The 12,728-nt window shown below is 37.4% G+C and overlaps 1 protein-coding gene and 1 pseudogene across 1 annotated transcript; one reads left to right on the plus strand and one right to left on the minus strand.

Moving 5' to 3' along the window:
* Positions 1–341: 341 nt before the first annotated feature.
* On the minus strand, positions 342–1,340 carry LOC113312873. The gene has a single exon (XM_026561607.1). It carries the CDS (start codon positions 1,338–1,340, stop codon positions 342–344), a length of 999 nt encoding a protein of 332 aa, XP_026417392.1.
* Positions 1,341–6,674: 5,334 nt separating this feature from the next.
* LOC113310546 lies at positions 6,675–12,325 on the plus strand (annotated as a pseudogene).
* Positions 12,326–12,728: the final 403 nt, after the last annotated feature.

Raw genomic sequence — 12,728 nt, forward strand, 5'->3', positions numbered from 1 at the left:
TGAATTCTAACATAGCATCAGATAAAACGCAAAAAATATACAAATTGGTAAGGAATTTGGCAAAATCCTGTTTCACGAAAGTTGTTAACCTACGTCTTTTCTACATAGTGCCAAAAGGGCACAGTGTTTAGATAAACGGTCTGACAGTTATGGTCTATGGACTGAACTACGTGCAGTCTGAATTTTTCTGACGAAAAGGTAGTCGTCATAATTTACTTCTAAAATAGATTCCGGACTCAATGAAATTAAAAATGGGGATGAAAATATGATATGAAAAACAATAAAAACAAAAGGTAAAAGGGATTAAGATACAAAACCTATGGGTTGCCTCCCAGTAGCGCTTAGTTTAACGTCTTTAGCTCGACTGTAGACTCTTTGGCTACTCCTTGGCCTGCGTCTACGACATTGGCATGGACATCCGAATGAACATCTCTAGGATACCGCATTGCTACAAAAATATTGAAGCAAATATTTTCATCATCAAATTCCATAGTGAGAGTTTCTTTGTCAACATCAATAACGGTTTTGGTCGTTTTCATGAAAGGCCTCCCCAATAACAACGGTATAGATGCATCCGACCCATTATCCATTTCCAATACAACGAAATCAGCTGGAAATACGAGTTGATTCACATGCACAAGCACATCTTCAATAATACCTCTAGGGTAAACATTAGAACGATCAACTAGTTCAAGAACAATACGGGTTTCTTTCAAAGGACCCAAATTCAAAGACTCATAAATAGATGCGGGAATAACATTAATCGATGCTCCTGAATCAAGCATGTCTTTTCCAAACCTTTTATTACCGATCACAACAGGTATATCGAAACTACCGGGATCCTTGCATTTAGGTGGGAGTTTCTTTTGGAGGATAGCAGAAACGTTCTCCCCCACACTCATCACCTCATTACCGGTTAGCCGCTTTTTCTTGGTGCATAGGTCTTTCAAAACTCTTGCGTACTTAGGAACTTGCCTAATTGCATCTATCAGCGGGATATTCACATGAATCTTTTTGAGTACATCTAAAATCTCCTTGTCGTCCTTGTCTTGTTCCACCTTTTTGTTAGCAAACCTGCCAGGAAACGGTAAAGGAGGAACATAAGTTGAAACAAGAGGCTTAGAGTTCGTTTTAGGTACCTCATCGGTTTGGGAAGAGTCAGTAATCTCTTTCTCCAAAACCGGCCCCTTGGGGTCTTTGATTTTCTCACCATCTTCTGGTTGCACAGTTCGTGTACCACTTCTCAATGTCACATCATTAACAGTTTCTCTAGGATTAATAGGCCGAGAAGGGAGTTTCCCACTATTCTGCATCTCCAAAAGGTTCAATCTACCTGCCATGGTGCTCATTTGTGTCTACAACTCCTTGATTGCACTATCAGTCGTTTGCTGATTCTTTTGCACCATTGTGGTTAGATTCTTCATCATAGCAAGCATCTCTGATGATTCTGAGTTCTGCACTGGTTGTGGTTGTTGTTGTTGTTGTTGAAAACCACTAAGACGATTGAAAATCGACCTTGGAGCTGCTGCTTGCGTATTCACATAGCTGAAATTAGGATGATCTTTCAATCCTGGATTGTAAGTGTTAGAATAGGGATTATACCTTTGTCTCTGCTGATTCGGGAACATCGCATTAACTTGTTCAGCTTCTTCAGCATAAGAGAGAATGATTACTGCGGCCATTTGTTGCATCATCTTCTCCATATTACCAATCCCGTGCTCTAAGTGTGGTGAAGAAGTAACCTCATTAACCCTTCGACTCATTGACACACCTCTTGTGTTGAATTGCTGCGTGTTTGCAGCCATATTCTCGATCAATTTTGTCGCTTCGTCAATGGTTTTGTTTTTCAAAGCACCATCACTAGCTGCATCAATAAGATTTCTCTCGGATTGGAGCAAATCATCGTAGAAAAACTGCACTATGAGTTGCTTAGAGATTTGATGATGTGGGCAGATCGCTAGCAACTTATTGTACCGTTCCCAATATTCGTAAAGAGTCTCATCAGTAATTTGTTCAATCCCACTAATTGTTTTACGAATAGTTGCTGCTTTTGAGGCGGGAAAGTACTTTTATAAAAATGCTCTCTGCATCTCGTTCCATGTTGTGATACTTCCAGGTGGAAGACCATAAAACCATTCTTCTGCAGAACCAATCAAAGAGAATGGAAAAAATGTCAGTAAAGCTCTTCCTTGATCAGTTCCAGTTGGCTTCAAACTTGTCAACCTATGTTGAAACAGTAGTAAATGACGATTTGGATCGTCTCCTGGAAGCCCTTTGAACTTCGGTAACCAATGAATCAACTGAGATTTGAGCTCAATTTAATCTTCCAAGTTGACACACAGCTTTTGTTGATCAAACGATAGGGATGTCAGATCTTTAAGTGTCCTCTTGGGAGGTGGAGGTGGTGGAGCGCCGCCATTTCCCTGGTTCCCTTGGTTTCCCTAGTTACCAGTGTTTTGGTTGTTCGTTCCGCCAACCATCTCTTCTTGTTGTGAATTTTGAGGCTCTTGTAGTACTGTTCCTCTGCGAGTTGAAATTCCGCACCTTTGGTAATCCCAACGTTTGGGTGCCAGAGATTAAATACCTGAAACAAGATTCTCAAAAAACGAAATTAAAAACTAAAAATAAGAAATCAAAAACAAGATAACAATCCGCTATGCCTCCCCGACAGCGGCGCCAAAATTTGGTCGGTCGTCAGCCGACGCAAAAATAATTTAAGTTCTTTCACATCAAAATTATAAATAAGAGTATAGTTATAAGAACAGATTCGTTCCATAGGGAGATATGGGTTGTCAAATTGTTTTGATTACTTATAGAAACTGGGGGGTTTTGTTTGTGATTGTAACTAAATAAGAATAAAGCAAATATAGTAATACGAATATCAGAGATAAAAAGTACTGGTTAGAGTTTTCATCTTCCATCTTCCAACATGTTATCAACTGAATCAATCTCAACATTCATTTTCTATCGATATCAATAACTCTAGAGCGTCCTATCGCAGGCTTACTCCGACAAAACTCCTATTATCATCAAAGGCGCAGGAGACACTCTGAGACACACGTAGCAACACATCTCCTTCTTTATTCACTGCCAGCAGACGCCATCGAAAGTTAACACCACAAGCTCCAGCTCTTCATTGCATTACAACTCATCTCTTCTCCGTTGCTCATAACAGTTTTCCATCGCTTCTGCTCTATCTTTCAGCTCCGATCAACAGAAAGAACCACAGCTGCCATTCTCGTCTCAGCTGAATCACCGAAGACAATCATCAACATCAACCTCCAACGCCATTAACACCAACTGCCATGCCCTAAGTCGAGCTATCACTGCCTGTACCTCTTGCTTTTGAAAGCTCAATATCCAACTATCTCGAGTTCAAAACTGATTCCATCAGCAGCGTCATTGCTCCATCACCGAGATTTAACAACCATCACTCGAGTTTCAACCCTTCTCGAGAGTCTCCATCTACATTGCTTCCCGACAGCATTTCCATGAACCACAGGTGAGAACACCACCTTTCTGTCGAGCTCCACAATCACCGGAACAGCTATCTCCAACCATTCATTGATCCCTGCCATCGCCCATTGTATTCTTAACTTGAGCAGCAACAACCGTAACCATAGCATCAAAACCTAAACTGGCCGTGAATTGGAAAAAGATGATGGTGGTAGCCCCGAGTAGTTCAGACGAGTGCCTTTATAAAATCTGTGCATTAACAATTCTCTTAAATGTGGCTTGTTTCAAATACTCGTAGATTCTTCGTACGACGTCGGATTGACTCCATTCTTTCACTTCTTTTTCAAAATCAACCTTGCAAATTAAGCCAGAAAGTTGTTGTCTCAATCTAGAATCAATCAACTCATAGGCTATGAGAATATTATCACGAATCTGCCCACGATGAACAAAAGCACCTTGATGTTATCAGATTATTGATGGCAGATAATCTTGTAGACACTACTAGTGAGGCTGATAGGTCTGAAATCCTTTAAAGAAGCAACTCCACTGCACTTGGGAACCAAAGTAATGTTAGTGCAATTAATTCTCCAGTCTAGAGAAGAACTGGATTCAAATTCTTTAACAACCAACATTAAATCTGACTTGATGATCTCCCAAGATATATTTATAGTACTCCATAGTAAAACCATCTGGACCAGGACTTTTGTTAGTTCCAAAATGATCTACTACCATCTTAACTTCTTCTTCAGAGAAAGGCTTCTCAAGATTAATGCTCTCCATTACAGAAATAAAAGGCATATCAAGAAGATCAAAACTAGGCCTAGATTTATGATTTTTAAATGACAAAGAAGTATACAAAGATTTTGTTTCATCTGCAATCTTCTTTTTATCGTAACATAAACTCCCATCAATCTTCAAGAAATTTACATTATTATATTTGACTTAAAAGAAGCAATAATGCAATATGATGCAAATAACTTGAGTTTATTTCCCCATCCTTCATCCATTTTTCTTTTGCTCCCTGACTAATTTTTCTTGCTATATTCAAAGACATACTTTTTAGAAGTCTTAACATCTAATTAGAGACATAAGACGTGTCCCAATATGTGCTTGTCACACGATTGAACGACCACAAAATTGCGACTCGAACACCCCCTTCTTTATCCTGGCATTTTTAGGGGCCACTTAAAAGGATTTGGGGGCCATTGATTTATACCCATACAAGGACACTAGCTAAGAGACACCTTATAAAAATTTGAAGTTACCTTTATGCCCTTCAAGAAAACAAAAATCCAATTACAACTTCCTCCATTTGAACTCTTCTTCTTCGATTCATCATCGTCGTCGTGAATTGTTGCTGAAAGTGACGAAGAACGTGACGAACGCAAAGCCGCAGATGTAGTTGGTGGTGGCGAATCGGATAGCCAAACACTCCGGCAACTTCAAATGTCCACAATTAGATAAGATTCTATCATTTTTTGGGTTTATGTCACTTTAATTCGACGAATCGAAAAAAAAATTTCTAGGGTTTTCTGTTTTTTCCCAGATTCGGGAGATATGCATGATTTTTAACTCCCGAATGTAGTCGTGTTCTTCATTTCTCAAGAACATCGACAGTATTCAGGAGATAAAGTTATAGATTAACTTCTGAATATTGTTGGTCATATCTTCCTGTGAACAAAATGAATATAATCGGTAGATTAAATAATTTTTTGACTTCCGAATATATTAATGCAGAGACACAACAATCGGAAATACACTAAATACCGAATATATATATTTTGAAAAGTTCTCAAAATTGTGATTTAGGAAAAATCCCATTTTGGCGACAGTGTATATTCGGAAGAGAATATAATATTCTATTCTTCCGATTGTAAAATGTTGAAACTGAAATAGTTTTGGGGCCTTATATCATTCGGTAGCAAATATTATTGATGTCTTCCGATTAGCCAACATACATTCGGAAGTTTATGCAAATGCAATATCTTCTGAATATGCTTGTTGCATAACAAACCATGCCATGGCTCTAGGTGGTTCCAAGAGGCACAAACCTAAGGATTTTTGAAGGTTAGCCAACATACATTCGGAAGTTTATGCAAATGCAATATCTTCCTATTATTACAAGTTCAAAACCAAAAAAAAAATTGGTTTTTAAAAAATTCTGATTTTTGGGCCATTGTACATTCGGAAGGTTATACAAATGCAATATCTTCCGAATATGCTTATTGCATAACAAACCATGCCATGGCTCTAGGTGGTTCCAAGAGGCGCAAACCTAAGGATTTTTGAAGGTTAGCCAACATACATTCGGAAGTTTATGCAAATGCAATATCTTCCGATTATTACAAGTTCAAAACCAGAAAAATTTTGGTTTTTCAAAAATTCTGATTTTTGGGCCATTGTACATTCGGAAGGTTATACAAATGCAATATCTTCCGAATATGCTTGTTGCATAACAAACCATGCCATGGATCTAAGTGGTTCCAAGAGGCGCAAACCTAAGGATTTTTGAAGGTTAGCCAACATACATTCGGAAGTTTATGCAAATGCAATATCTTCCGATTATTACAAGTTCAAAACCAGAAAATTTTTGGTTTTTCAAAAATTCTGATTTTTGGGCCATTGTATATTCGGGAGTTTATTCAAATGACATAACTTCTGAATATGACTGTGGCAGATCCTACCATGCCATGGCTATAGGTGGTTCCAAGGGCCATTTTAGAAGGTTAGGCAACATACATTCGGGAGTTTATGTAAATTATATTCCCTCCGATTATTACAAGTTCAAAATTTGAAAAGTCTCTGTTTTTCCAAAATTCTGATTTTTGGGCCATCGTATATTCGGGAGTTTATTCAAATGATGTATCTTCCGAATATAACTGTGGCTGATCCTACCATGCCATGGCTATAACTCAAAAATGAAAAGAAATGAAAAATGAAACAAAATTCATTCAAATACTGCATCTACTACATTCGGACGCATGCTTTTTATCTTGTCTACCGAATGCATTCCGAGGATAAAAATAATATATTATCTACCGATTATCTAAGAGCAATTTTGTCATTATGAATTATGCGAGATAAGGTCTGGATACATTTTACGTTTGGGTGACCTTTTTTGTTTTATTGTTGGCCCCTAAATCCTTTTGAGGGGCCCCTAAAAATATGACAGGTTCTTTATGTCAGCCATTTAACCTTAATCAATTTAACTGAACCACTAATGATGACGAGATGAAGACCTTCGAATATCGTTGTCGTCGCTGTTATTTGATTTTTTGAAGGGGTTAATTGATAGATCGAGTTGATTGGTGAAGAGATATAGAAAGAGAAGTGGAGAGGTCGGAAGATAGATGTATACGAGAAATCAGTGCATATAGCGAAGCGTTTTATTGATTACAGGTTTGGTTTGGTTGCTGAGATTTGAGAAAATTTTCAGTAGAATTCTTAAGAGATAGTTGAAGTATTTTATGTTGTGTGGTACTCCCATTTACGAAGGTAAGTGTAATTCAACTTCCTCAACTCTCTATAAAATCCTAATCCTCACCCTCACTCACTCTATACAATTTCAAATTACAAGTATTACTCATACTGAAATTATTCTAGAAATTAGTTCAAGAAATGTCAGAACGAGTTTATCCTAGTAATAATTCTCCAGATAGATTAACATCGGAAAACAACAACAACAAGAATAATCGTCGAAATCCATGTTGCTGTTGTTTCCGTTGGATCCTCAGTATAATTGTTGTTTTGATTCTCCTCACGGTCATTGCTGGTGTTGCATTTTACTTCATTTTCAAGCCGCAAGTACCAAATTACTCTGTCGAAAAAATGTCTATAAAAGGATTCAATTTTGAAGGAGGTTCTTATTTACTATCAGATCAAAAAATTTCTCTTGAATTTGGTGTTACTGTCAGAGCAAAAAATCCTAATAGCAGAATTGGCATGTACTACGAAAAAGGGAGCAATCTTTCTGTTTCTCATACTGGTGCTGATCTTTGTTCAGGAGTGTTTCCTAATTTCTATCAACCTAGAAATAATGTCACAGTGTTTGAGACATTGTTGAAGACTCCAGGTTTGCAGCTATCCGAAGTTGTTCGCAATGGTTTGTACGAGGAACAGAGAAAACGGAAAATTCCACTTCGGATTGATATAAAGGTACCTGCCAGACTTAAGGTTGGGTCTATTAGGACTTGGAAATTCACAATTAGGGTTCATTGTGATGTTACTGTTAATAAATTAGCTGAGGATACTAAACTTCTTTCAAAGAAATGTTCTGTTGATTTTAAGGTTTGGGAGAATTAGGATCCTCTTTTTTTTTAGTATCACGATGAATTAGGGTTTTATGATTTGGTCTTTTAGGAGATATATGATTTGATGTTATTGGGTATATATAAATACAATTACAGATTTTAGAAAGATTAAAAGGGTTTTATGATTTGGTCTTTTAGGAGATTTATGAAATAATTTTGATGTTATTGGGTATATATAAATACAATTACAGATTTTAGAAAAATTAAATTTAAACATATTCCATTCCTGATATTAATTGTGATGTTTATATGAATGATTCTCTGTTTAACCCCTAATAAGGTCTAAACTAGGATTCAATTTTGGAGCAAAATTTGAATTAGTAGATATTGTTATCAGATTGAAGGTTTCTTGGGTTTCAAGATTGGACTTGTCTTCTATTGGAGATTCTGTCTAATCTCCAAGGCTTCACTCATCATCTGTTTACATTCAGATGATTCATGTAAGTTCTCAATGTCATCTTCCGTGAGTTTTTCTAGGACCAAGTCGCCATCTCCTACTGAAGCTCATGACTCGGGTTCCTTAGGTATTTGACATTCATGCTCCAGCATCTCCGGTTTATCCACGACTGATTCAACCTTAATAGGTTCCTCATGAACACCACCTGCAAGAAGCTCAACTGATGTCTTTGCGTTATGAACTGGAAGTTCTAATATTAGATGATCCTCAAGTGAAATTCGGTGTAACTTATCTTTTTGTTTGTTGATATTTGTTTACCAAAAACGTAGGCTTCTTTGGCAGACATCCAGTTATGTATAATCAGCTTGCGTCCTGGATGATATACATAATAATTCAAGATCAACATGGAGAGTTTTTGATTTGAAGGTAATCACTTTCAAAATAAATAAGCTTTTGTAACATAAGGTTTACACTGGCTCCAACTGCCTTATGTGAATTATCATTTGCTCATGGAATATGACAATGTATGTTCCTGTATGGTTTCCAGGCAGGAGGACATGATTATAGGAAGTGAGGAATCACCTTCAGAAAACTTTGGCAAGTCTGTGCAAAAATCACCCGATGATGCATCATTGACTGATTGGCATTTGGGATTTCATGTTTTCCTGGTAGAGTTGAGTACAGTCTTTTTGCAATTTGTATGGACTATGAAGCATCACTTTTCAAGATTTATCTTCTATCTACCTTTTCCTCCATGATCTTTTGACCTAGATTCATATACTATTGAAATGCGTTCCACCTTGTCACTTTCCCTGCCCTTTTAGTTCAGATTTGGTGGCTCTCTTTTGTTACAATTGTTTTACGAGCCAAAATATGTTGCATGTTTTAACATTTTCCAAATAATTCTCTCAGGAGATGTTACCAGATTACATCCATATGTGTGTTGCAGAGTCGATTCTTTTATCTAGTAAGGCAATAAGGGTTATACGAAACCCTGGTCCTTCTTTCAAATGTCAGGATGCGATTTCACATCAACCGGTATCACGGGGACCACAGAAGGTTCAAGGGTTTACAGGACGATTTGCTTTTCATTTGAGTCCAGGATTCGTCCGAGTTCCACAAAAGGTCATTTGAGTCTGCCGTTGATGCTGTCCGTGTTATTGCTGCCAGTCATTTATGGCAGGTAATGTATGAAAGAAGAACTTCTCTCGGATTTGTGTATATCTATTTCTTCGCCTCTTTGCCAATAGATCAGAATTCTCGTGGAGAATGGGAGGATATATGAAATTACAATGACCGTTGCATATGATTCGATCAGGCCCTGAATAATCAGCTTGTTGTTGTATGGGCGGACTTGAATGGTCACCTAAGAGCCCTCAAAGAGTATTTCCTGTTAGCAAAAGGAGATTTTTTCAGGTAAGGAAAGCTCAAATCCCAACTTTTTGTGTTCATATGTGGCATTTTCTGTCCCTGAACGCAGCAGATTTGTTAATATCACTAGTATTCACGTTAGGGTCCCCTTTTGTGTGGTAAAGAATGTTTAACATCGTCCAAAAGAAAACAGGTAAATCAGTTGGATCTATTTCTCATAATATATTACCTACTGCATATGGCAGTGTTTTCTTGAGGAGAGTCGCCAGTTGATGCGTCTACCACCTCGGCAGTCTACCGCCGAAGCTGATCTTGTGGTACCATTTCAGCTGGTAACATTTCTACAACCAGATTACAAAGAGCTAAAACCATAAAAATACCCTACTGGACAGAAAGATGGTCATTCTCATATCTCTTACCAATAAGGATCCACAAATACTACATTACGGCTTTATGCTTATCTAGGATTTTGATTTATACTGTTTTAGTAATCTGCTATATTTGGGTTCTCCTCGCACCTTCAATTCATCATAAACTGCTTTCTGTATCTTGTATCCCGAAACTCTATTAACCAATCAAGCAAACAGATATTGATTTATACAGTTTTTCCTCTTCTACTATTTGGATAAAGTCTGTTTTTTTTTTTGGGTTTTCCTTGCAACTATATTGAACATCAACTTTCTTCTGTATCTTGTACCTTGGAGCTCTTTTAACCTGTGAAGCCCATGTTCATCTGTGTTTGTAGATCTATTCTGTGTCGTTTTTCTGATTTCAGATTTTATACAGGCTGCAAGAAAGACGATAGGTGATGAAGACAAGTACTTGTCGAGAGTAACTTTAAGGTTAGTCATTGATGACCACACTTGTTATCCAGTTATAATTTTGTGAATCCCACTAGATGTGTCTTTTGCTAATGTGCACAGTATTTGAAATGAAAGATGGTACGTAAACTTTAATTTCATGTCACTAGGATGCCTTCATCTGGAATCATAGTCGCATCTTCCCAAGGGGTCTGTTGCCGAGATCTAGAGGGGATGTAGGTCTGGCATATCAAGGGACTGCTCAGAGCTTTCTGTTGATGGATAGGATGGCATTTCTCTTGAATATTGTGTGGATTGGCCTTTGCAGCTGTTCTTCTCACAAGAAGTTCTCTCCAAGTAAATTCTAATTCTCAATTTTGCATGCACATCATTATATAAGTTGGAGCTGGTCGAAAGTTAATTTTTCACAAAATTTAAGCATGGAGTCTGCTTCAGGTACCGCCGATTATTCCAGTATTTGATCAGGCTTAAAAGAACACAAATGGAGTTGGAGAAATCTTGGGCTTCAGTAATGCACCAAGGTCACACGGATTTTGCAAAACGTCGGAATGATCGGGAAAACTGCTCCATATCCCAGCAGCGGCTGCAACGCTCTAGACCAATGTGGCAGTTGAGGGAGTATGGCTTTCCTTAATAGAAATCTGCAGTTCTATATCCAGGTTTTTGTGTGCTTCCAGACGTCTTCTCCCTTACTTGTAAACACGTGCAAACAAAATGAACCTCAACTCCGCTAGGGGTTTTTGGCCTGTTACTCCACTACTCACAGTGAAGGGCTATACATTTTCAGATCGATGTGATAGAATCTCAGTGGAATGTTCTGCAAGCTCGTGTTCAAGATTCCCATGGTTCCACCGAATTTGTGGGATTTCACCAAGAGTATAATGCCTATCCAGTTAATTTTACAGCTAGAAAAGCAACTAGGATTTTCATTTTAGCTTGATCTACTATGGTCTCTATAACTTTATTAAACTTGTCTTGGCTGCTTGCACATTATGGAGTATTGTGCTGAAAATCGACATTTCAACATCTCTTAGGGAATGTTGTTACCAATATTCAGTGATCCTTCTGATTCACTGTCATGCTAACCTCAATTATTGACTATCCTATAGGAACTGTCAGTAATTAGTAATGCTTTGCTAGTATTCACTTCTTACCGCTGTTCATAGAATAGAAACTGTTCCGGTGTTGGGTAACAGAAAATGCTGACATTTTATGGTACGTTATTTGCAGATACTTATTTGCTCTGATTCACAATTTTTTCTAGACATTGGATCTGTGTCAAGGATACTCGACAGTATAATGAAACTTCGCCTGCAGTTCTGTTGGACCATTGAATCTGAAAACTCCACACTCAAGTGACCTAGACCATATAACCGAGGTAGTTCGATTAGGTTTACCTCAGTATGGTCAGAATATTATTTTCTGTAACCTTGCTGTTTCTTTCTTGATTTCAGTGGTGTTTACCAGCTAATGCTCTCTATTACAGGAATTTGACTAGATATCAAACTCGTTATACACGATATTGCGTAGTAGTAGGCTTGCTGGGAGTCAACGAGCTCCATTTTTGAGAAGATTTCTCTTACGTCTGAATTTCAGTTCCTTCTTTGAGGTAAGTTTTGTCTGACCACGTTTTCATGTCTTTCATTTAAACTTTATTCCAAACTAACGGGTGTTTTATGTTCAAAAACAGACAACTGCAAGAGGAGTGTTGAATGTTGTTAGATCACGTCCAACCCTCCCTGATCTACCTCAGTAGTTAGTCGGTTGTCTGCCATGGAAGAAAATGCGCGTATCAAGGATGCTTTTATCTTATTACATTTTATTTGCAGTGTGGTACTGATGTATGTATATTACAAGTGAGGCAAGTTCTTCTGTTTAGAGTTGTCCAGTCTAATTAAAGATCCTTCTTTGTCTTAATTAAAGACAAGTAGTGAGCACCTGCGATGCACGTCGGCATCATTAATTTTTCATTCCATTTCTGAAATGTGGTACCTTCATTTTACTTTTCAATTTAGCCTAATATTAGGTAAAAATGGAAAGAAAAAAAATAATTAAAGTATCACTTTTAATGAAACGGAGGTAATCTTTCGTATCGAAACTAAAATCTATAGATTCTTCTAGGTAGTTTTATGGTATATCAAGTGAAGTATTTGAGCATTATATAGGCAACATTTAAAAAGTATATAAGCTCTTTCAATTTACCTTTAAATTATAATTATTTTTTCGGAGAACTATAAATGTATTTAAAACTAAAAAATGATATGATTGTTTATACTCCTTGTGTAGGCGATTGAAAGAGCTTTCCAAATATATGAAATTCACAAACATCCGACGTACCGTTTGGAAGATACGAAGTTTTAAAATATGTATCTT

This window comes from Papaver somniferum, chromosome 9 (genome assembly GCF_003573695.1).
Source record: "Papaver somniferum cultivar HN1 chromosome 9, ASM357369v1, whole genome shotgun sequence".
NCBI lineage: Eukaryota > Viridiplantae > Streptophyta > Magnoliopsida > Ranunculales > Papaveraceae > Papaver > Papaver somniferum.

Coding starts and splice junctions, on each gene's coding strand:
- LOC113312873 (XM_026561607.1), bottom strand. CDS start 1,340: ATGGCAGGTAGATTGAACCTTTTGGAGATGCAGAATAGTGGGAAACTC.